At 43.9% G+C, this 24,946-nt stretch overlaps 1 protein-coding gene across 1 annotated transcript; it reads left to right on the top strand.

Moving 5' to 3' along the window:
- Positions 1 to 24,427, top strand: LOC126537146 (WD repeat domain phosphoinositide-interacting protein 4-like). Its single transcript, XM_050184306.3, has 11 exons — positions 1 to 192; positions 542 to 616; positions 707 to 811; positions 895 to 982; positions 1,478 to 1,572; positions 4,739 to 4,824; positions 7,117 to 7,239; positions 9,537 to 9,622; positions 9,703 to 9,804; positions 9,913 to 10,031; positions 24,242 to 24,427. Exons 1-11 carry the CDS (start codon positions 141 to 143, stop codon positions 24,349 to 24,351), a joined length of 1,041 nt encoding a protein of 346 aa, XP_050040263.1. The 5' UTR covers positions 1 to 140; the 3' UTR covers positions 24,352 to 24,427.
- The last annotated feature ends 519 nt before the right edge of the window (positions 24,428 to 24,946 follow it).

The raw sequence follows: 24,946 nt of genomic DNA, 5'->3' as shown, positions 1-24,946 counted from the left end.
TATTTTGTTTGTGCAGCTGGGTGTCCTTTGCGAGCGCATCGATTGCAGTAAAGCCGTTCTGGAGTAATAGGCGTATTGACAGCTTTGTATATTTCGCGCTTTTGAATTCTCATAATTGCTTGTACATTGTAAATACGATTATGTCGTATACGGAAGGCAAAGTGCTTAGTCTTCAGTTCAACCAAGATCACGGTAAGACCAAGCAGCCTTTGTTTACTGGTTCTCTCGCTGCAACTCACGAGAGTTTAGTTTTTATTTAGGCCGTCAAATTATTTATTGTGCGCTTGGGTGAAACAGAAGCGGGAGTGCAATGAGAGTTTAGAGATGCGTGACCATAGGATACCTTTTTTGAGCGCCAAATCCTTTGGACTGGGGAGTTTGCATTGTGTGCAAGACGTCTAAGTTCTTGTCCATTTGTTGGTAAAGCTTCTGCAACGCAAGGACCTGTGGTGTCATAAGTTTTAGCCCATTGAGCAGTTGTTATAAGGTGTTTGTGCACGACGTGTAGTGCAGCTACAATAACTTTTGTTTCTTCCTTCAGGTTGTTTCTCCTGCTGCATGGACACGGGACTGCGGATATTTAATGTTGAACCACTGGCCGAAAAAGCGCACTTGGGTACAGGCCTTTCTTCGTCTGTTCAGTTTGGCTAATTACGATGTCTGGACACTGCTCACACGCGTACGCTTACGTCCCTTGTTTACGCAGATATGTCTCAGGTCGGCAGCCTCGCCATTTGCGAAATGCTGCATCGCACAAACCTGTTGGCCGTTGTTGGAGGCGGACCTTCGCCCAAGTTCGCCGACAACACCGGTCGGTTCGATTGTTTTCACACAAAGCTCTTGGGCATTTATGAAGGCATATAATATGCATTAATTATATCCTCTATTTTGCAGTGCTCGTGTGGGATGACATGACCAAGCGATTCGTCATGGAGTTTACTTTTCCCACCACAGTCTTGGCTGTGAGGCTCAGGAGGGACAAGTATGTATGCAGACATTATTTGTCCTTGGAGGAGGCACTAAACCGTGATTGATGTGATGCATGTTACCATCCTGCTGCTCACTGAGGTCTTGCCTCTCTAATCATTACTTTCAAACTATTAAGTGCTTGATGGCTTGTGCAAAGCAATAATAGGTTGTGTGTTATATAAAAAAAAATCAATAATTCAACTGTCCCACACATCCGCCTGTCATTTCAAAAAATCGATCCAGTAGTTTGCCACACCTCCTTCACTTTTACAGTTACTGCCACTCGTGTCTTATGCAAAAAATGGAAACTACATTATGCTTAAAAAGCATCAATATGACAGAACACGTATTCCATAAACGATCTGCAATTCGACTCGCTCGAAATTCTTTGCTCCATGCTACATGAAACTTGTTCACTTGAAAGCACTTCAATTGAAGTGCTGAGGTGTAAATGCAAGACTTGATGCTAGACATGTATATATATTTTTTTGTTTTCTGTTCTGCATAGGATATTTGTGGTGACCAGGCGTCAGATCCACGTGATGTCATTCCTAAATAGCCCGGCCAAGTTGTTTACATGCGATACGTGGGACAATCCGAGAGGTAAGGTCGCTTTTATTTCTTTTGATATTTCTATAACATCAGAATTGATTGCTTCATCTGGGAAATAAGCTGACAGAAAACTTGCAAAGTCATCCCTTTGGAACATCAACTTTGTTTCAGCTGTATTTTTTATTCTACCTTGCAGTGGGCAGTGGCAGAATATAATCTGATGAGTCATGCAGGCTTATTAGTCTTAGTTCGGCTGCATTGTTCACATTTCATTAACTGTGTACACTGTAAATTAGTGATGTTTCCTAATATCATTCAGTAGTTGTCATTGACAATGCTGTGTTTACTTTCTTTTGAGGCTACTGCTTATGCTGTTTTGATACCAGGTGGATGTGTCAGTGTATGAAAGCCTCTAACCCTACAGCTAGAATAGAACTGGCAGAACTTTCCAAGTTAATCAACAAGTGAAATACAGCTGACATAAGGAAGTATAATATGGATAGAATTGAACATGCTCTCAGGAATGGAGGAAGCCTAAAAGCAGTGAAGAATAAACTAGGAATAGGCAAGAATCAGATGTATGCGTTAAGAGACAAAGCCGGCAATGTCATTACTAATATGGATGAGATAGTTCAAGTGGCTGAGGAGTTCTATAGAGATTTATACAGTACCAGTGGCACCCACGATGATAATGGAAGAGAGAATAGTCTAGAGGAATTTGAAATCCCACAAGTAACGCAGGAAGAAGTAAAGAAAGCCTTGGGAGCTATGCAAAGGGGGAAGGCAGCTGGGGAGGATCAGGTAACAACAGATTTGTTTAAGGATGGTGGGCAGATTTTTCTAGAAAAACTGGCCACCCTGTATACGCAATGCCTCATGACCTCGAGCGCACCGGAATCTTGGAAGAACGCTAGCATAATCCTAATCCATAAGAAAGGGGACGCCAATGGATAGATGGATAGATACAACTTTCTTGTATGTCCGGCAAGGTTTAACGCGACCCGGGTTCAGGTCTCCCACGGAGGAACGTCAAGGCCCTGCCTCAACGCTGCCTCACGGGCTTGCTGGACTGCCCACATCTGGATTCCGAGGTCCGAGCTGCGCAGAGCGGCGGCCCAAGACTGGAAAAATTATAGACCGATCAGCTTACTGTCCGTTGCCTACAGAGTATTTACTAAGGTAATCGCCAATAGAATCAGGAACACCTTAGACTTCTGTCAACCAAATGACCAGGCAGGATTCCATAAAGGCTACTCAACAGTAGACGATATTCACACTATCAATCAGGTGATAGAAAAATGTGCGGCATATAACCAACCTTTACATATAGCTTTCATTGATTACGAGAAAGCGTTTGATTCAGTCGAAACCTCAGCGGGCATGGAGGCGTTACGGAATCGGGGTGTAGACGAGCCGTATGTAAATATACTGAAAGATACCTATAGTGGCTCCATAGCCACCGTAGTCCTCCATAAAGAAAGCAACAAAATCCCAATAAAGAAAGGCGTCAGGCAGGGAGATACGATCTCTCCAATGCTATTCACAGCGTGTTTACAGGAGGTATTCAGAGACCTAGGTTGAGAAGAATTGGGGATAAGATTTAATGGAGAATACCTTAGTAACTTCCGACTCTCTGATGATATTGCCTTGCTTAGTAACTCAGGGGACCAATTGCACTGCATGCTCACTGACCTGGAGAGGCAAAGCAGAAGGGTGGGTCTAAAAATTAAATCTGCAGAAAACTAAAGTAATGTTAACAGTCTCGGAAGAGAACAGCAGTTTATGATAGGTAGCGAAGCACTGGAAGTGGTAAGGGAATACATCTACTTAGGGCACGTAGTGACCGCGGATCCGGATCATGAGACTGAAATAATCAGAAGAATAAGAATGGGCTGGGGTGCGTTTGGCAGGCATTCTCAAATCATGAACAGCAGGTTGCCATTATCCCTCAAGAGAAAAGTTTATAACGGCTGTGTATTACCAGTACTCACGTACGCGGCAGAAACCTGGAGGCTTACGAAAAGGGTTCTACTTAAATTGAGGACAATGCAACGAGCTATGGAAAGAAGAATGATAGGTGTAACGTTAAGGGATAAGAAAAGAGCAGATTGGGTGAGGGAACAAACGCGAGTTAATGACATCTTAGTTGAAATCAAGAAAATCAATCAAGAATCAAATCAAGACATGCAATGAGGAGTGAAGATAACCGATGGTCATAACCGATGTACTCCAACATGTAATTTTCTTTCTTTAATTTCTTTTTCTTTCTTCCTCTTTTACTTTAGCTTTATCTAGTTTCGAAATATTGCTTACTGGCATTATATTGTCTATTAATTACTTCATCTACTTAGATTTGTATCTCATTATTTATCATTATTGTAATTGTACCAATTGAGCTGCTGTTGCTTGCCTAATGAACTTTTGTGTTAACCATGAACAGGAGGTCCCAATTCAGTTTTAACTATGGGACCTCCTTCTGTGTACCACTATCTGTATATTATCTTTATGTAATAAAAACTGATTGATTGATTGAAGGGTTGTGCAATGGATTCCAAGGGAAGGGAAGCGTAGCAGGGGGCGGCAGAAAGTTAGGTGGGCAGATGAGCTTAAGAAGTTTGCAGGGACAATATGGCCACAATTAGTATATGACCGGGGTAGTTAGAAGTATGGGAAAGGCCTTTGCCCTGCAGTGGGCGTAATCAGGCTGATGATGATGATGATGATGATGATGATGATGATGATGATGATGGATGTGTCAGTTTACACATACTGCCACTACAATTGTAAACACAACAACAAAAAAGTTCAACTTTTCTGTGGTAGATAGATGGGGATAAATGTTTCCCACTACACTAGTCCAGTTATGATGCTCATGAAAAGTAAAATAACCCTATCATTAGAACTTTGTCATATATTGTTGCATTGGCAGGTTTTACAGATTCAACATTCAGTGTACTGGACACTGCCCATCATCATAAGTAGTGGTCATTATAAGAAGACTGCATGGTGTCAGCACTGCACAGTTATTTTTTTACTAGGTGAAAACATAGTGTCATTTTTGTAGCATTTGTGAGCTCAATTACTGTTTTACTTCCATGTTAACCAAGTTCTCAATGGCCGTGCAAAGGATGGCTATTGTAAATCTAAACAGAAATCAGCGTTAAGAATATTTTACTAAATGAATGGGTATGAGCAAATTTCATTCTTTTCCCTTGAGGCCTCTGCCAAGTGACGCCTTCCGCTGCTGCCGAGAGGCACCTCCTTGTCTTTCCCGGCCAGAGGTGCGGCGGCGTCCAACTTGTGGTAAGATATTGCAGCAAATTTTGGAACCCGCTCTTCTCGCTTGCAGTTCCAAGTGATGATTACTCATGTGCTAGCAGACTAGCCTGTCATATAATTCTTGGTGTGGTATTAATTTTTGTAAAACCCAAACCAGTGCAGGAGCCACCCAGCTCTGTTGGTGGCACATGCGCAACTGAGTACCAGACATTGTGGTTCACATTATCTGTTAAAAGAGTGCAAGGGTCTGCATATTAGCTTCCCTTCTCCCAGCTGAAGTAAATTTTCTCTGCAATCGTTTCAGTCTTGCCTTCTGATACAGGCAATTTCTCCGTGCACATGAAATATGCATGTGAATGCACTGTGCTTTGCAATGTAGGTGCACAACAGACATGGGCCTCAGCAACTCTCTAAATACATTGATGATGAAGTCAGTTCAATGTCCAGGCTAGCTTTCCCTTGCTTTATTCAAATCAGTATGGTCGCTAAGGCCTGACCCGATGTGGACTTCGCAAAAAATTCAGAGCCCTTCCAATATGTGAATATGGAAGACCAGAAAAGCTGTTGGTTTTGTTTAATTTTAAATTATTTTGTTTGGTGGTTATGTTAAATGGGGTAAAAAGACAACGCATAACTTCGTTGTTTACTTTTGTCTTTTTTTTTTTAAATTCAATTCACTTGGTCAACATATTGATAATTGCCTTATGGCCGCTTTGGTAAACTGCAATTGCTTGCACATAGATTTTAGACAAAAATCTTGCTAAATGTGAGATCAATGCATGATCGGTTGTATGTTGTTGTTGGCACATCAACTTCAGTGCAACACTTAAGCTGAAACGTTCCAACATTAATGATGAGATCCACCTTCTATCGGGTTTGCTGATGTCAACGTTAAAGACCCCACGACAACAATGGATGTGTTGGTGTCGAGAGACGCCCAACCGAACGCGTCAGAAACACTTCAATCTCTCTCTCTGAGGTTTTGGGAGGGATGCATACTTCAACCCCTCCCCCCCCCCCCCCCTCGGAGCTCACAAGGGTATGTGCCATTGAGCTTGGACCCTTTCTTCACTATCACCGGGGTCGGCCCACGTGATTTTTTATCGGCATTTCAGACATTCTTTTTCCAGATCCTATCCATAGATAGCTTCGCTGTAAAAATTGGAATTGCAAGGTCATGTGATGCCAAGTTTGTGGGCCATAACTGCTATTTGTTTCCGCCCCCGAATCCAACTTCTCCTCGTGAATCCAACTTGAGCAGTTATAAAAAAGGCTAGTGAAGCAACATTTCTTTCAGAAATATTTTTCATCTGCAGGAGTGCTCTCGTGCACAACTGTGACATGCATCTGCCATCTTTCAATTAACCTTCATTGCGCAAGCGTGCAAAAAGGCAGCACAACTGAAGGAGACACATGCCAGAAGTACGAGCTTGCAACTACAGTTAGACCTCGATATAACAAACTTCAATATAGCGAAATTCCTTATATAACGAATTAACTTTTCGTAACCTCTTGTCCACGAAACACCATGCAATTAGAACCTCAATATAACGAAGTGTGTTAGTATTCGAGTTCAATATAATGAAATTTTGCTTCCGCAGCATTGGGTGCAAGAGGTAGATAAAGCATTCGCTCCCCGGTGCCGGCGCTTTCCACGATAGCATTGTCCCAGTTCGAGTGACACCATCAGGCACGGGGGCGGAGTACACGCGAAAGCGTGGCTAGCTTCGCTTAATTCGTACCGCCAATGTGAAGATATCGTTGCCGTGGCATGAAACCTTATCATTTGTCGCTGATTCCCAAATTCATCGAAATTAATTGTTTTCACATTCAAATTTGCTTTTTTCGATTACCCGATAATTTGAAAAATTCCACGACCCCTTTCCACATAAGAAAAATAGATCGGCAACTGCACTTATTTGCATAAAAGGTCGAACTTCAATACAACAAAATTTTGATATAATGGAGCAAATTGCCAATTTTACCTACTTCGTTATATCGAGGTTTAGCCCCATTCATTTGTATGCACCATGCATTGGTGGTTGTCTGCTCTTTCTAGCTTTGTTCTTTTTGAAGTTCTAATGTTGTAATATTTCTGATCCCACGTACACATTAAATGTTAAAGATCATGCTTCTATGGTATACATTCCTTTTTGGTAGATATGTGTCCTTTTTTTTTTTTTAGGTCTATGCTCCATTGGTTCAGAACAAGATATCTTAGAACAAAATATAGCTACACTACCAGCATTCATATCTGTAGCCTGTTAATGGTCTTTTAGCATTTTGACCCCTCCCCCCTCTTGTCTCTGCTTTCAGGACCTCTCTGCGACAGTGCCAAGCATGTCAATGTCGCCAGTGACCATCCCTGCCCACCAAAGTGACATCGCATGCATTGCTCTCAACCAGGAAGGCACCATGCTTGCCACTGCGTCACAGAAGGTTCTATTTTACTTTCTCTTCGCTAACTGTTATGTTCAGTATAGCTGCTCTAAGGGGATGCCCAAGGCAAACATTAAGTCAAGCTGACCCAATTAGTACTGTGAAATGTGCACAAGATTATTTTTATTGAGCTCAAACTTTAGTCAGTGAGAATGACTTAAATATGAGACATGATTGCCATTATGACGTTGGAAGTGTGGTCTTGTGTCTGGCTCCCAATACAAAAATAGTTTACGAGTACTGATAACACCAAAAAAAAAAAGTAATTACATTACTTCTTATCATAAGAGAAAAAATAGCTTGGCCGGTTAGCTGAGTTTGCTTTCTCTGCTGGTCCGTATTACTGAACATAGTGGAATGCATGCCCACAACACATGTGTAGCTGTTTTAGGCACACAAGATAAAACGAGTGAAAGCATAGCTTGGTGACTTGTTGCCAGATGAAGGCAGCCAGGAGGCTCAGGTTTAATACTCTTGGAATTTTGAAAGAAGAGAAACAAAAAAAAAAAAGCCTTCAAAATTTGGTACCATATATACTAGACTCCAATGCGCCCTTGAGTGCAACGTGCACTCGATTTTTCAGGGCCAAATATGAAAGATGCGGTGCAAATGAAATCCCCTTGATTGTTCCCTCACCATATTTGCTTGGCAAGAAAGAAATTGCAATTTGTTATCGCTTTGAAGAAGAAAATTCAGAATGGAGGTGCAATTTCGATTCTAACCATAGGTGGTGTCAGCGATGACAAACACCTGGCACCTGCAGTATTTCTTCCAGAAATAAAAGTGGATGTTTGCAGCTGCTTTATAGACAAGTAGAGTGTATCTGCTCTTTTGTGCCATTCGTGTACTGATGGCGACACCTGCATAAGTAGTGGAATGTCTGTGTTGTTTTAATTTTTGTAAAACCAGGGCAAAGACATTGCCAAGTATGAGTTTCTCTGGCTTTTGGTAAATTAAAAAAAAGAAAAAAGAACTACCGTTAAATTCTGAGCAAGCGCCCAACCTATGGTGAAAGATAATCCAAGGAAGTTTGTGGGGTCGCAGAGTGAAATTCTAGGGCTATCGGCTCCTACTCCGGTGGCCAGCGAGCTAGGCCTATACCGTCTCCCAACGATCACAGGCTCGCCTGGTCTGCTCGTTCATTTCTGTTGGCATCAATAAAATCAAATGTATTGCAATTTAAGTGCAACATAATTATGTACGTGTTGTGCTGATCAACATAGGCGCTTCATTACGAGCTGCATGCGGTCGTGTCGCCAGCACCACGAGTTTCCGATTCGACGGCCCAGCGAGCTAGGCCTGCTGGCTCCTAGTCATCAGCAGCTGTCAACAGAGCTGACACTGTGGATGTGGCCTTGCGGATACATGTCTACACTTCTCGTACAGTCGTGTTTAAATTGACATCTTTTGTTTAAAATGAGAGAGCTGAATGAACACGTTTGTTTTCATTTTATTTGCAAAGTCATTCTGAGTGTCCGTGCAGGGGCGCCGGTTCACCGCTCGCTCATTTGTACCATGTGTCCTAAATTGTCGTATGCTGCAAGTCGGACTCTTTGACTCGTGACAGATTTCAAAAAAAATTTCACCATGTGTCTAGTGCTATGCGACTTCACACGTTTTACCAATATGGTGACTGACGAACGCTATGGCTATGCAGATATCTGGCTATGGTGAACTATCGCGGTCCTCGGCAGAAGTGCGGCTAAACAGTGAAATTCTTTCTCACTAAATTGCACCATTTTATGTAATTTAATGTGCAATTTTGTATAAAGTTTACAAAAGAACTCTATCCCTAGTGGTACGGTGAAAATGCATGGAGTGGTGAGCAAGGTGAAGAATGGGAAGGGGGCGTTTGCTCGGTAGTTGACGCCAATTTCAGATCTCTCTAAAGTGGAGCAGGAGCGCTTGCGCAGGTAGGGGCATGTGCTCGAAATTTTACGGTATGCATAAGAATTGAGTTAATATATTGTAAATGACATTTTTTAGATCCATTTAACATTTCCAGCTCTTGAGGTGCTTTTAAATATCACAAAGAGATTTGAGAAGCGGTGCTCATGTCTAAGACGCCTTAAAATTTTCTTAATGTGGTGCATGGGCTACATCATCTCTTCTACCATTACAATGAGACTTGCAGCCATTTTGCGTTGCTGATCCAGGTGGATACATGAACTCCCATGTGGTAACATGTGCGAGCTAATGATGCAAGCTTAGTGTCTGACACCATGGTTGCTTTAGATGCTCAGTTCAAATGCATTTTCATTTCTTTCCTTGTAACATTTTGGTATCCTGCTTCTCAGGGCACGTTGATTCGAGTCTTTGATACACTCAAGCGAAACTTGGTTGTGGAGCTGAGAAGAGGAGCCGATCCAGCTACGCTTTACTGGTACGCACAGTTGCATATTGGTTCTTGCCCGGCTGGCATCTTTAGAATGTGTTCGTTACATCCAACACATTGTCTTTCAGCATAAACTTTAGCCAAGACTCGGAGTACATTTGCGCATCAAGTGACAAAGGGACAATCCATATTTTCGCATTGAAAAACACCAAACTAAACAGACGATCAACGTGAGTTAGTGCTCGTGGCGCTACTGTTACTTTTTAACATACCACTGCAGTGTGCCTTGGTCACTTGGCAACTTGAATGGCATATCTTAAATTTTTGCCTGTGCACAGCTTCCAGAAGATGGGATTCTTGGGTCCCTACATGGAGTCACAGTGGGCCCTGGCAAATTTCACAGTACCAGCAGAGTGTGCCTGCATTTGTGCTTTTGGCACGGGGTCATCGGTATACGGTAGGTGGTTGGCTCTGTACTCAATACTTAGCAGGCAGAACTGTGGAAGCTACGCAAAACAGACTGCACATTGAAAGCTTTAGCTGTGAACCCGTAGCCTTGGCACGACCATTTCAATGCTGCACTGTTTGCTGCATTTAGCACCTGTCCTCGCATCTATATTGAAAGACCTTTCTTCATATGTATGTGCAACTTAGCCTTGGGACTGTTAGACAGCACTGCTTGTGCCTAAGCAAAGAAATGTGGAACCTCATTAATTTGGATTTCACAGGACCAAAAGAACTGTCCGAATAACTGAATGTCGAATTATCAAGATTGTCAAGAAAAGAAACAAATGCTTACTACGTCAACATGCCGCTATTTACTTAATAGATTGGCAAATCCTTTTTCTATTTTGTACATACGCAACGTGGAAGTTGCAATTCTTGTCATCTCGGGACTTAGCGCTCAAAGTGACGAATGCCTCACTACTTCTTTTGCAGAGCAGCTGTGATTTCATCCGAGACATGCTTTTCACTAACGCGTGTACATCTCGATAATTTTTTTACCACTGAGCTGGTCGCCAACAGATTGTCCTTCCATTGCGATGTAGCCGACGCTCTTAATCCTCGACTGCTTCCGCCGCGTTTGTGACATTGTGAGCGCAGCCATTGCACTTAGTCGAAGCGAAACTATAGACTGTTTGCCGCAACCGCTGCAAACGAAACTGTGGCCACTATTGATGCAGTCATGGACAGTGACTACACAGTTGTAAAGTTACATGGTCGATCCGCGTTCCGAGTCAGAAACATAACTACTGACTACCCCAAATGCTGTGGACGAAACCATGGTTGCTGGCAATGCGATCATGGATGGCAGTTGCAGTTATGAAGGCATGCGGTGTGGTGTTATGTGCTGCAGTTGGCTCAAGAATAAAGGCACAAATAGGCACTTGGCATTCTGGCATTCTTGTTGTTCACGTACGATTTTCACTGATGGCAATGGCGGTTCGGACTCCACTGCTTTGTTTTGGTAGGGCACTAGCACCGCTTTTGCTCTATTACGTTGCACATGTGCAGCTTTCTGTGCTTGCTGAGCTCTGAGAGTTGTCTGTATTAACTGGTGTTTCACCCAAGTACGTGTGGATTAACAAGCTTGATTCAATTAAATAATGCATGTGCCTGTTGGGAGTCTGAACTAACAAGGGTCAGAATAATGAGGTTTTACTGTAACACTTTCATGGCCACTCCTGAGATAGCTAGGGAAACCACCCTCTCACAACCCCTGCTTCTCCAAAGTTATACAGTCGAACCCGACTATATCGAACCCATTTACATCGAATTATTCTATATATCGAACAATTTCTGGACATGGTATAGTTACAATGAGTATATATAGCAAAAGTTACGCTTACATCGAACAAAAATAGCAGCGACTCCCAATATATTGAACGTCAAGCGGCGGAAAAGTGCCCCCAGAAGTTTGCTTTCCCTCGCGGTGGTGGGCAAACCCGGCGACGCGGCTCCATCCGACCGCTCTCCTCATCATGACCGCGCTGCCTCGGACGAGCCGTCGACACCCCCCTGCAAAAATTATCCTGTCCCGCCTGCAGTGCTTGCTCAGACAGCCAATCAGGGGCTCTTGTGCCCTCATCGTGCAAGATGGAGAAAGTGCCAGTTGTCTCGCTGCTTTTGTGGTTCATTGTGTGTGCGCCTTGTGGGTCTTCTCCCGCAGTGTTGCCGTGATGAAGCGGCAGAGTTCGCCTTTCATCGTGAAGCTCGGAATCATAAATCAGGTCGGACGCAGTGAGAAGTCTGATGTCCCCGCAGCTTGCAAGATTCCGAGGAGCACTCTCAGCACGATCTTGAAGAATAAGGTGGAGATTAGGGCTAAAGCTGCCAGACTCGCAACCCGGTGCCCGTACGCATACGCACGGCTGTGTACGAGTGGTTCATACGAAATTGCTTCAGCCGTGCTGGCTTCCATGTGCTCAGTGATGACTGTCAATTCTGATGAATGCGACGAAGTCGTTGCCGGTGTTGCCAAAGTTTGGAGCGAGCTGTCAGAATTTCCGGAAGCTGTTGACGAATTAATGGTGTATCACTTTTGTGAGTGCAAATGATGGTGCCGCGACCATGGGAGAGCCCGAAAATGTAGACTACATTGCCAAAATTGTACCGAGCACAAGTGAAAGTGGGCACAATGAGGAAAGCAATGGCGGTCCTTTGCCCACATCCTCCGAAGTGATTGGTGCGCCCGCACTAGTTTGGTGCTTCTGCGCAAATGCTGAAGCTTGCGGCCTCAGCTGCTCCAACTCCTTAGACAATGTGGAGAAGTGCGTGCGTTGCAGGCAACGAAAATGCAGGACTATTTCATGCGTAACTAAGCTAGTTTCATCGATAAAGTGATTTTATAAATGGTATGTGCTTTTATGACATCCAATTATTTAGCAGGCTTATATCGAATTATGCTCTATATTGAACTGATAGGCGTTTTTTTCGAGTTCGATATAGTTGGGTTCAACTGTACTCATTGTTTTCAACATGCACTCTGCCTCTTGGAAAGCAACTCATGCTAACAAAACCATTGCATACCAGTTGCACTATCTATGGAAATGTAATCTAAGTACATGAAAGTGTAATAAGCACATAAAACATGTGTAAATTAAATTTTGAGCAGCAGGTAGAGCACAGGTTGTGGTGCCCTGTCATTCCATCTTGGCAGGGCAGCCACAGTGAAGCATTGTGACAGGACAATCTGCAGTATGACAGACGAAGGAATTTATGAACTGTTGATGAATTCTGAATCGGGAGAAAGCGACAATGAAGACCCAGCTTTTACGTACCACGAAATGTTCGCTGAACCAACGCGTGAGAAAAATAATCCAGCAGGAGCTGGGGAGCAGTCGGGGAAAAGAACACTGTAGTCAAAGGGTTAAATTCCGGGCACTCCATGTAATTTAATCTCGAGAATAGGCAACCTTTGTGCACTACCCAAGGTATCATAGTGTGTTCAAAAGTGGAGGTGCACAGGCAATAAATGTTTTTGAGTGCAGATTATTATTATTTCCCACAGGGGCATCTGCATCAGCAGGCGTTTGGTTTGTGGAGACACCACGGACCCGAGCTCATGGGGGTTAGACCCTCCCGCGTCTAACCGTGTGCGGCTTGGCCGTGTCCGGGGAAAAGAGGGTCCTGGGGGTTGAGCTAATGCTGGGTGTTTGGACATTTAAAGGGATTGACAACTGGCCAGAATGTGTTGTGAGATGTTGATGAAAGTGAATTGACTATGATTTATAGTGATAGAATCCAGCACACTGTTTGGGATTTAAGTAGGAAATAGGGTTTTAAATTGGCAAAGAAAGTCGGAAAAACCAGTAAGTGGCGAGGCCTGGTGGTGAAATCTTGATACTTCGAAATGAAGTCAAGAGATTACTGCACGTAAGTCGACTGTCATTAACCCTTTCGCTGTCGGACCTTTCTGGCCGTGACGCTCCCCCAGTGTCGGCTTGGTTTCAGGGAACGAGCATAACAGGGAATGAACATAGCAATTTATTTTTGATTATGATTGGTATACAAAGGTAGCGAGGCACTGGAAGTGGTAAGAGAATACATCTACTTAGGACAGGTAGTGACTGCTGATCCAGATCATGAGAGTGAAATAATCAGAAGAATAAGAATGGGCTGGGGTGCGTTTGGCAGGCATTCGCAGATCATGAACAGCAGGTTGCCATTATCCCTCAAGAGAAAAGTGTATAACAGCTGTGTCTTACCAGTACTCACGTACGGGGCAGAAACCTGGAGGCTTACGAAAAGGGTTCTACTTAAATTGAGGACGACGCAACGAGCTATGGAAAGAAAAATGATAGGTGTAACGTTAAGGGATAAGAAAAGAGCAGATTGGGTGAGGGAACAAACGCGCGTTAATGACATCTTAGTTGAAATCAAGAAAAAGAAATGGGCATGGGCAGGACATGTAATGAGGAGGGAAGATAACCGATGGTCATTAAGGGTTACGGACTGGATTCCGAGGGAAGGGAAGCGTAGCAGGGGGCGACAGAAAGTTAGGTGGGCAGATGAGATTAGGAAGTTTGGAGGGTCAACATGGCCACAATTAGTACATGACCGGGGTAGTTGGAGAAGTATGGGAGAGGCCTTTGCCCTGCAGTGGGCGTAATCAGGCTGATGATGATGATGATGATGATGACAAATAACATAGTCAATGCAATATTCACATTTCAGTGTTCTGCAGCTGCTGTTAGTAAACATAATCATCATCATCAGCCTGACTATAAAATCCGTTCAACATCCGAATCTGACGATGCGGAACCCTCTTCCTCGCATGCGACTCTGTCCGAGTCCGAATCCGAGCTCGGCTTGTATTCTAAATCGGAATTGAGCCACCGCTCCAATGAGCAGACGAAGGTCCCGCGCGCTCAGCCATCCAAAAGTAACCGCGCGCAGGGAGGATGCGCTTTCAGTCGCCCGCATAACGGAGAGAAATGGGACGTTGCGTGATCAAGAAGACAGAGGGAGATGGAAAAAGGCTAAACAAAGTTCAAAGGGCTTTACGTTTACTGCTGCAAGTCGGAAGCGAGGGTGCGGCGAGAGAGCGAAAGCAGCAATCGAGTCACTCTTTTCGGAGAGGCAACGGCACGTGCGCCTGAACTTGACGCGCCGTAGCAGACACACCAACAGAAGAAAAATAAAAACCTTCAAACCAACGGAGATGGCAGAACAACCCTTGAACCCATAACCACACGCGCGAGGCATGATCCAGCAAACGCGGAGCCACAGCGCCACTCAGCAAAGAGAAAGTGGGGAGTGGTAGTCGCACCATACTCTTCAATACATGGGTTAGACAGGTCGGGGCGAATATACTAACTTGTAGAAAGAGTCAACAGATAGCCTGGCCAATCCAGGAGTGCCAGCTTTGCGCTAAGGCGTGAAATTTTGAACGCACGATAGAGAACGTACCGGTACGTCGGTGGCACTGCGGGGGGGAAGCGCGATGACGTACCGGTACGTCCGTGACAGCGAAAGGGTTAAGTAGAGTATAATTATTGCTTATAATTGCAGTTAGTATATTATTAGACACTTGTGCTTTATTCTATGCATATTACGAAGTGAAGAAAGTCCACGCTAATGAGCAGTGCTTGCGTAATGTCACATGCATGGTGGCACACATGCTGTTGTATGCACGGTAAGTATAGCACGAGTTTGCAAGTACCCAGAGTTTTATAATCTCCCTGTGATACCATCGATGAGTTCTGCCGCAAATGGGTGCACTTTTTACCTTCGTATCGACGTCTATGTCACACTGGACTGCCACTGAGCTCTTCGCCAACACGAAGGAAAAACGCTGTTGCCGACAGTCAGCAGACTGAAATGGGTGTCGAGTCGGTCTAGTGTGACTGAGCATTTACCAATCGGCATTCTCCAGGTGCGCTGCTTGTGGTGGGGATGGTGGTCTGTCGTGAAAGTCGGATTCGTCTCTTCCACTGCCACTTTCATCCATCAAAGCATGACGTTTGGGTGCTGCTTCGTAAGGATCTAAATTCCAAGCACGCATGCGAGCTAAAATCCTTTGTTCCAGCTCGCTCAGGTCTTTGAGAGATGACATCGGAAATAAGAAGTGCACGCTTGGCTACAGCAATGCAAACTATGTATCATGTAAAAGCGTCGTTTTGTTTTTGATGCACTTGGTTTCATTTTGACTAGTCAAATACCAAAGCAGTTGAACAGGAAACCTCAAAAACACATAGCTATTATCGCAGAAATACTTTAACACTTTGGAAAACATGAATCAGAGGAACATAGACTTGATAAGCAAAATAATACTTTCTCGCAGCTACGGCCGCACTTGACGTCTGCCTCCCACTAGTGCTAGCCTATAATCGCTATCGCGCTCACCTATCACAATTTTCAGCATGCTTCCAGTGAATGACATCTTCACTGCAGATTGAAAAATTTTGCTAAGAAATGTTGCCCGGCGTTTTCCACCTTACTACTTTATGATTAGACACTCTGGCTGGTAAGCTTTCCATCGCACTACAAAAAAGTGGAGACCATGAAAATTGGTTGTCAGTCCCTTTAAGGCCCCTCAGTGGAGGCAACAGACCTTTTGGCCTTGGCTTCACGTAGATGGCACCCCCGGACTCACCCTCCCAGGGGATATTGGCAGTCGCCTTTTCTTGTCCCTCTCCTTAGTCTATTGCTCTCCTATCAACTTACCTTTTTTGTCCCGTCATCTCCTTCCCAATTTTTATGTTTCTCCCATGCAGCTGGGGTTAACCTGATGCTGTACATCCAACTTTGAGTATGGCACATTGGGTTATAGCAGTGATGCACGACTGGTGTGTGTGCAAGCAATTGCTCTGTCAAACTCGTAGCGTCCTCTTGTTGGGTGGGTGGCTGCCAATGCTGCTGAAGTGACATCTCGCATGCATAGAGCATCTTTCCCTTTGCTACCTGATCGTACCTCTGCAAAGCACATACACACTGAAGTCTCCTTGAGCTTCTTCGTTCAACACAAAGAATCTTTTCCACACTACCGCGTTATCCAGAATGATAAACCTGAAAAACCAGTAAATGTTATTTCACCTTTCCTTGCATGGAAATCCCTAACAGACACCATTGGACCAGGCTATAAAGCTAGCAACATGGCCAGTGGCGACCTCCTTATTGAAGTTAGTGACAAGCTGGAACATGACAAACTTATAAAAGTCGCAGCTTTGCTGACATCAAAATAACAGTGACCCCACATCGCTCCCTGAACACAGTTCAAGGCGTGATCTCCAATGCTGACTTGTTAGAACTAACTGAAGCCGAACTATTGGAAGGCTGGCAAGAGCAAAATGTCATTCAGGTAAAAAGAATAAAAATCAGGCGAGACAACAACGAAATCCCAACAAAGCATCTGATAATTATATTTTCCTCTAGTGTTCTACCAGAGACTATCGAGACAGGCTTTACTAAGACCCGTGTCAGGCTCGACATTCCCTACCCTCAACGGTGTTTCAAATGCCAGAAGTACGGCCACAGCTCTCAAAGTTGCCGAGGTCAACTCGCCTATGCAAAATGTAGTGATAAAGGTCACCCCTCTGATAAATGTTCTGGCACACCTCACTGTGTAAACTGTGAAGGCGACCATCCGGCACATTCCCAATCCTGTGAAACATGGAAAAACAAAGAAATAATTACCTTGAAAATCAAAGAAAATATTTCATTCAAAGAAGCCAGAAAAAGGTGTTCAGTTTTTCACAGTACAGCTTACGTGGATGCGGCGCGTCAGGGGGCAGCACTGCATTGACCTCCACCACTTCCCTGGCCCGTGCAACAGCACACCTTCGGGTGTAGTGCGTGCCCCCACGGCGGCAGTAGGTAAAACTACTCCAACCACCCAGCCAAAGAGCTTGGCGACTTCTGGGCTGTTGGGCCACAAGGCCTCTACTCGCCAGTCAAGGCCTGAAACACAAACATGCCACCTGCAAGAGCGGTCATCCAGCGCCTCCCGGGAGGCAATGGATACAACACCAGTGCCGCAGGTGCCGAAAGAGCAGCATGGTTCGCTCGACTGCGCTAAGAAAGAATAACAAAAGATCATGGTTCTAGGCAATGACACATGAATATGAATTTTAATTTCTCCTGAACATACAGAACACATTTTTTTAAAGCTTTACAGTGGCCATGCAGGTAATACACTGAAATACCAGGGGACTAATCCATAATCGGAACAACATAACTGAATTATTATCCAATATCAGCCGCAGATGTTCTGTGTCTACAGACACATTTAAATTCCAAACAAGTGAATTTTCTCCGGCAGTACTCAATTTTTCGCAAAGACCGCAATGATGCTGTTGCCTCATCTGGAGGGGTAGCAATTATTGTCGACAGGTCTGTTGCTTGCCAACATATAGCCCTTCAGATGCCTATTGAGGCCATGTCTGTGCGAGCAACTCTCTTCAACAAGTTGGTAACTATCTGTTCTATTTACATATCGCTCAGCTATCAGCTCAGTAAAACAGTCTTTTACAGCCTTATTGACGGGCTCCCGGAACCATACATTATCACCGGAGGTTTTAATGCTCATCACACTATTTGGGGAGACTCCCGTTGCGACACAAGAGGCCGGCTAATAGAAAACTTTCTTGTGTCCTCTGGTGCATGCCTCTTTAATAAAAGAGAGCCCATGTATTGCAGTGTCCAACATAATTCGTACTCTTCAATAGATTTAGCAATTGGCTCTGCGGCCATCTTTCCGTATTTAAAATGGAGTGCAATAAAAAATCCTTTTGGAAGTGACCACTTCCCTTTAACCTGATAAGCAATACGAATTCCCTCCAGATGTTCCTCGGTGGAAACTATCATCTGCCGACTGGGATCATTTTAAAGAATCAAGTTATATATCACAAGATTTTATCAGTGAATTTAGCATAGCCGACACAGCAGCGTATTTTACTGGTTTTATAATGGACACTGCCGAAAAATGCATCCTGCAGATTCGCGAGAACCCATGCAAAAGACGAGTCCCCTGGTGGAACGATTACCGTAGGCAGGTGCGAAAGAAACAAAAAGTGCGAGGCATTCTTTGTCGATAAGCTAATGCGGAAAACCTTATTGCATTCAAACAGATGAAATCTCTGGGAAGGAGGACAAGAGGGCATGCAAGGAGGGCAAGCTGGGAGCGGTTTCTTTCTGGTAATAATTCGTACACACAGGAGGTGAAAGTATGGGACGGGCTGAGAAGACTGAAGGGGCAGTAAATCCATCCATTGCCCTTGGTAAACGAACAAGGAAACGGTCAGAAAGGCCCAGCCAACGCTCTTGGTGAGCACTTTGAGTGCATATGTAGCTCTATACACTATTCCTTGTCTTTCCTGAAATACAAAGAAATGGAGGAACGGAAGCCACGCAACCGTATATGTAACCCAGATGAACCTTTCAACCAACCTTTCTGCATTGCCGAGCTGAAAGCTTCCTTTAAACGCATGTCAGAATTCTGCTCTGGGTCCCGACAGAGTTATGTACGAGGGGACTAAACGCCTTCACAGAGACGCACAAATCATACTGCTCGCACTCTTTAAAGGGCCTCTTGCCAGGCCCCATAGCAAATTTTGTTTATACACTCGAAGTTGTTACGTGTCCTTTAGGGAGCGTTCTGCCGGAAAAACTTTTCAAATCGGCCTTAATAGCTGAGATAAACATACTTCAGTGCTGCAAACTGATAATTTCAGGAGGCGAGCTCCACTGCCAAGCGAGACACGCTCTGCACTCGCTCTGTCTAGCCTTTGCTTTGCAAGCGAAATTCCTTCCCTGCGTTCTCCCATACAGCACCTTGAAGATCGCGTGACGCATACGGCAGGGGCCCCACCTTCATTTTTTATTTTTCTCCTAACTTTTCTTGCAGTGCGGCACACTTCTGATGATGGCATTGCACGCGAGCTGTTGTGATTGTCTCGTTTCGCGCAGTGCACTATTTTGCGCACGGTGCACGAGGACACCTGACTAGTGCTATAGTTCAGTGCTACACGAATACTGAGGGAGACACAAGCGGATCACAGAGCATGACCCCGCGCTTGAATACAGTAGAAAATGACATAGTTTCGGTGTCTCAGCACATGACTGCACGACGTGGGAACAAGCAGACGAAACGGAAGTACATCTCTCTTGCTACAGTGCGAAGTAAAACAAAAACATGCAGACATTTGGTTTGTGTGTTTTATTATTTCTCTAAGCTCTAAGTTGTCTATTCAAGCAACATGTTACACCAATAACAGACGTTGCCTTAAATAATTCTCGAAGTCATGTGTCACCATGAGCGACATCACAGTGCAAACACATGTACATAGGTGCACTTGCGTGTGTACATCATCCTCTGGCTTGGAGCGTAGTGGCCACAAGGAGAAGGGAAAATAGCGTTTTGCTTGAAATTTTATATCTTTCTGCGGTGCGTGGTGATGTAATACTTTGCAAACACTATCGTTATTGCGCATTGTATGCTCTGCGCTTGTGAACTCAAAATGGCCAGATCTGGTGAGGGGCTCCTTAAAACTCTCTGGGCAGCTAGTCATCTTCAATCTTCATGGGAAGAAGCTATTGCCATCCCTGTGTTAAAATAGGGCAAAGATCCTGCCTCTGTAACAAGCTATTGTCCGATGGCGCTAACAAGTTGTCTCTGCCAGTTTGAATAAATGATAAATTGTCGCCTTCTACATTACCTTGAATCAAACAAAATGCTTGATCCGTACCAATGCGCATTCAGAGAAGGCCGGTCGCCAACTGACCACCTCGTGTGTGTTGAGGCCAATATTCGTGATGCTTTTGTCCATAAGCAGTTCTTGCACATTTTTCTTGACATGGAAAAGGCTTACGACACAACGTGGCACTATGGAATCCTCCGAGACATGTCACGAATGGGCATCAGGGGGAACACACTGAATGTTATTGAGAGTTGCCTCTCGAAATGTAGTTTCTGCATAAAAATGGGCAACACACTCTCTCGTTCATTTACACAGGAAACCCCGGGGTACCCCAGGGAGGCGCCTTCAGCTGTGCGCTTTTTATTGTGAAGATGAACACATTTCATTATTCGCTGCCTCCAGCCATCTTATATTCTGTTTACCTAGACAACGCAGAGATAGGTTTTAAATCTGGTAGCCTTGCAGTCTGCGGAAGGCAAGTCCAACTTGGTCGAAAGAAAGTATCCAAATGGGTTTATGATAACCCACATTAAAAGTCCTGTGTCGTTTTTCAAGTAAAAGAGGACTGCACCCTGATCCCACTATTGAACTGCAAGGACAGCACATTCTTGTGAACAAAGAACATAAATTCCTAGGTGTTATATGCGATTCAAAACTAAGTTTCGCCGCCACATTAGATACATCAAAGCCAAGTGCCTGAAAGCAATGAACATACTAAAAATTCTCTCCCAAACCAACTGGGGCAGTGACAGAAGATGCTTACTGAATCTCTACAAGAGTCTTGTACGATGACGTCTAGGCTATGGTGCTGTTGTGTATCAATCTCCTACACTGAGTGCCCTAAAAATTCTTGTTCCTGTTCATCGTTTAGGAATACGCCTGGCTACAGGAGCTTTCAGAACTAGCCCGATACAAAGTCTCTATGTTGAGTTCAATGAGTGGTCACTCCACTTGCAAAGGTCATTGTCCAGTTGCATGTATTTCCTCCTGAAAGCGCACTCTAACCCTGAACATTCTTGTAATGAAACCGTAAACAATATGACTTGTGCCACACTTTTCCAGAATTGTTCAACGGTGAGAGAACCTTTCTCACTGCATATGAGGAACTTCAACGAAGCAATGGCCGTCCCACTTCTTAAAAACCCACTAATGGCTCCAGCCAAACCATTACCACCGCGGCTGTGGTAGCTGATAGATTAGGACATGTCTTTTGTAGAAGTTGCAAAGAATGCCCCAGAAATACTCATAAAAACGCACTTCCTAGAACTTCAATCAACATACTCATGCCCAGAATTCTTCATTGATGCTTCAAAGGTGGATGCCGGCATTTCTTGCATCCGGAAACAAGCATCCTTACAGTGGAGGCCTCTGAACCCTTGTAGGCTGTATGGTACATCAAGGAAACAAAACTAGAGAAAGGAATAATATTTACTGATTCATTGAGTGTCTTCAAAGCCTTAATCTCTCTACAAAAAAATAAAAATCCTGAACTTTATGCAAGCTTCTGCGCTTTGTACGCATCTCATCAACATATCGCATTATGCTTGGGTACCTGGCCAAAGAGACATCGAGGGTAATATGCTTGCCGACCGCATAGCAAGAACAGTAACTACAAAGCCAAGTAATTCTTCCATAGCTGTGCCTGTTGTAGATTTAAAGCCCTTCATATGTAAGAAACTGAGAGGCCATTGGCAATGTATGTGGGACACTGAAATGCTTAAAGGGACAGACTGCCGCTCAGAACATGAATCGAGATAGCCCCGCTGATGGAATGATTCCCTATTGTAGCGGCTAAAACAACATGAATCGAGATAGTCCCGCTGATGGAATGATTCCTTATTGCAGCGGCTAAAACGAGCCATGTTTTTCCCATTAAACGTGGATTTATATTTTTAATTCATTACTAAAAGTTGCAAAAAATGACCTTTGGTGCCTCACGCGGCAATAACATGAAGCTTCATAACAGGTCCACCACGCGACCTTCTACTAGTGTGCGCAGATACTGGTCTTTTTATTAGTATTGAAATGTAGTATACTTTTTATTGTTACGAGTTTTTCCTGACTTACAATGTGCAGATAAGCCTTCGTTTGCAGTGAGCAGAAAAGTGGCGCTGCCTCCACCTTCGTTTTCACTGAATTGGCTTGGCTCGTCTATCGACAGAACGACGACAGGGACGAGTCAGCCATGACTGACATGATGTAGGCGTGTACATGGGGGAAAATCCTGTACAAATATAAGAAATGTCTGTACAACAACACGAACTTATTGCACCAGCCTTTTATTTTCAAAAGTGGTTGAAAAGGTTAAAATGTAGGTGGCTAACCACAGTTACTCACTTCTGTGAAAGCAGAACGATGGGCGGCTTTCACAATTTTTGAATCGACATCGCTCTCATTTCTCAGCGTTGCTGGAGGAGGGACCTTACTTTTTTAGAGGCTGCTCAGATTGAAAAATTCTGCTTACTAAATATCTATGCACTTTTGGAAGTCACCGCTGCAGATGTAAACATTACTGAGGGTGAGCTTTGTGGCCATAAAGAACTAGGTCCTTAAAAATCATTTGTCAGTCCCTTCAATAAACTTCATGTTAATAAGGAAAATATAGGGAATTGGCCAATAATAACAAAGGTATGACAGACTGAGGTTATTTTCTACCGCCTTAGGATAGGTCATACTCCCTCCTACCTATTAACTGGTGATGATCTTCCTGTATGCGATAAATGTGGTGAGACACTTAGGGTCCTTCACATCTTGTTAGAGTGAGAAGAAATAGCTCAACGAAAAATGTACTTTTCCTCTGCATACACACAATACATTCCCCTCCACCCCGCAATGTTTCTCGTCGTTGAACCGCTATTTGACAATAAGTTAGCTGTAGCGTTTTTATGAAATGCTGGCATGTCGCATGCTTCGGACCAAGGTAGACAAACACATTCTCTTGCTAGAGGCTGCCGCTGCGATAGCCATTTTTGTAGCCTTGCGTTCAAAGGCTTATGGTGGGGTACTCTTGCTACGGTTACACATTCATTCAGTACATAATCCCTTGGTAACAGAACTTTTATGTTCATAGCATAGCAGTTGTCATTATCTTAATACCTGCACATTTTACGCACGGACTTTAGCAAAGGACTAATTACAGGACCTCCGGCATGCACCACTAATCATTGTCATTATTTTGATACCTGTATTTTTTACGCACCTTACAGGACTAATTACAGGACCTCCGGCACGCAAGCACGGAGGTCGTGGCAGGTGCACGACCTCTGTGCTTACGTGCCGGCATATTTTCAAATGCTCTCTACAGCCAAGTTGCATGCACCATTCACATTCTGATTCACAACCCTGACATTTGTCATGTTCTGCCATCGGCACTTCATTTATTATCTTTGTTTGGCGCTCTTTGGCCATATCTGGCCCTTGCACCAATAAAATCCATACATCATCATCATCATCATCAGGTTAATGTTATTGTATGTTGCTTGCCAAAGACAGCACAATAAAAAATTTTCTTTTAATATGTGTAGTTTTGAGAAACACAATTTCTGCCCATATGTTGTTTTGAAGTGTGCATCGCAATGCTGATGTGTTCCTTATTGGTATGCACTCCCAGTTCGTAGAGGGAAAGCTGTAGCTACCCGAGAGCGATCTCCCTTGTGGGTTCGATCACGGCTGCAGTGGCCACACTTTGATGGGGGCGATAGGAAAAAGCACTTATGTACTTATGTGGATGTTAAAGAACTCCAGGTGGTCAGGTGGTCAAAATTAATTCATAGACCCCCACTACAGAGTCCCTCCTAATCAAATTGTTGTTTTGGAACATAATACCTAGGATTTTTTTTTTAAACTTTAATGTTGCTGAAGAAATTCCACTACAGTGCCCGACTTACTCCCTCACTGTAGTAATTACATGCACAGAACCTAGAACTGAAAGGCCTATTTGAGGACATGAAAAATTAGTTTGAATTCATCTATGTAGAAACATTTGGTTGGTTATAACGGATGTACTGAAACGCCTTTTCTTTTGCAGCAATTTGTGTTGATGGCTCGTTCCACAAGTACGTCTTCACCAAGGACGGCAACTGCAACAGGGAGGCTTATGACATCTTCCTGGACGCTTGTGAAGACGATGATTTGTGATCATTGTGGATAGTCTGCATCTTGTAAAAATTGTACATATTGTGATTGTTTTAGAATACATCTGTTTACACTCATAGTGTTGCTGCTTTGCTTTTTCATGTTACATTTGCAGTCAAATTGCCCATGTTGCCCACGTGTTTGCTGTTAGATGTCATCAAGGAGTTTGTGATCAAATAGATCACATACTTGTGACGCCTGCGGCAGAAAGGATGTTCCACATCCGCTGCCAAGGTTTGTGAGTGGTGGAGCTAGCTAACACTCCCAAGGTTAGTTCTAGTAGTAAAAACATGAATACTCGAGAAAGTGGATGGGAAAACGATGCCGTGGTAGCTCAATTGGTAAGAGCATTGCAAGCGTAATGTGAAGACGTGGGTTCGTATCGCACCTGTGACTGGCTGGTTTTTTGTCCACTTTTTTCTATTAATTTATCATTTCTTTAATGCATTTAGTAAGTACAAGTAATTTCCCTTATGTTGTGCTTGGTGTCTGTTTGTCGGCTCGTGATATGATCAATAAAGAATAGGGCGCCTCGGTTCCCGTTAATCTTGTGAGGCACATGTTTAGTGCGAAAATGATGAAATGCATAGAATGATGC

Source organism: Dermacentor andersoni, chromosome 4, assembly GCF_023375885.2.
Source record: "Dermacentor andersoni chromosome 4, qqDerAnde1_hic_scaffold, whole genome shotgun sequence".
NCBI classification, from domain to species: Eukaryota; Metazoa; Arthropoda; class Arachnida; order Ixodida; family Ixodidae; genus Dermacentor; species Dermacentor andersoni.
Note: the sequence above shows the minus strand (reverse complement) of the source record. Positions and strands in the feature narration are given on the sequence as shown.

Bases quoted from the DNA above. Each gene is read 5' to 3' on its own strand.
- LOC126537146 (XM_050184306.3), top strand. From the start codon at position 141: ATGTCGTATACGGAAGGCAAAGTGCTTAGTCTTCAGTTCAACCAAGAT. The intron at 983-1,477 runs GTATGTATGCAG...TGTTCTGCATAG, and splicing joins GTGAGGCTCAGGAGGGACAA to GATATTTGTGGTGACCAGGC. The intron at 4,825-7,116 runs GTAAGATATTGC...CTCTGCTTTCAG, and splicing joins GCGGCGGCGTCCAACTTGTG to GACCTCTCTGCGACAGTGCC.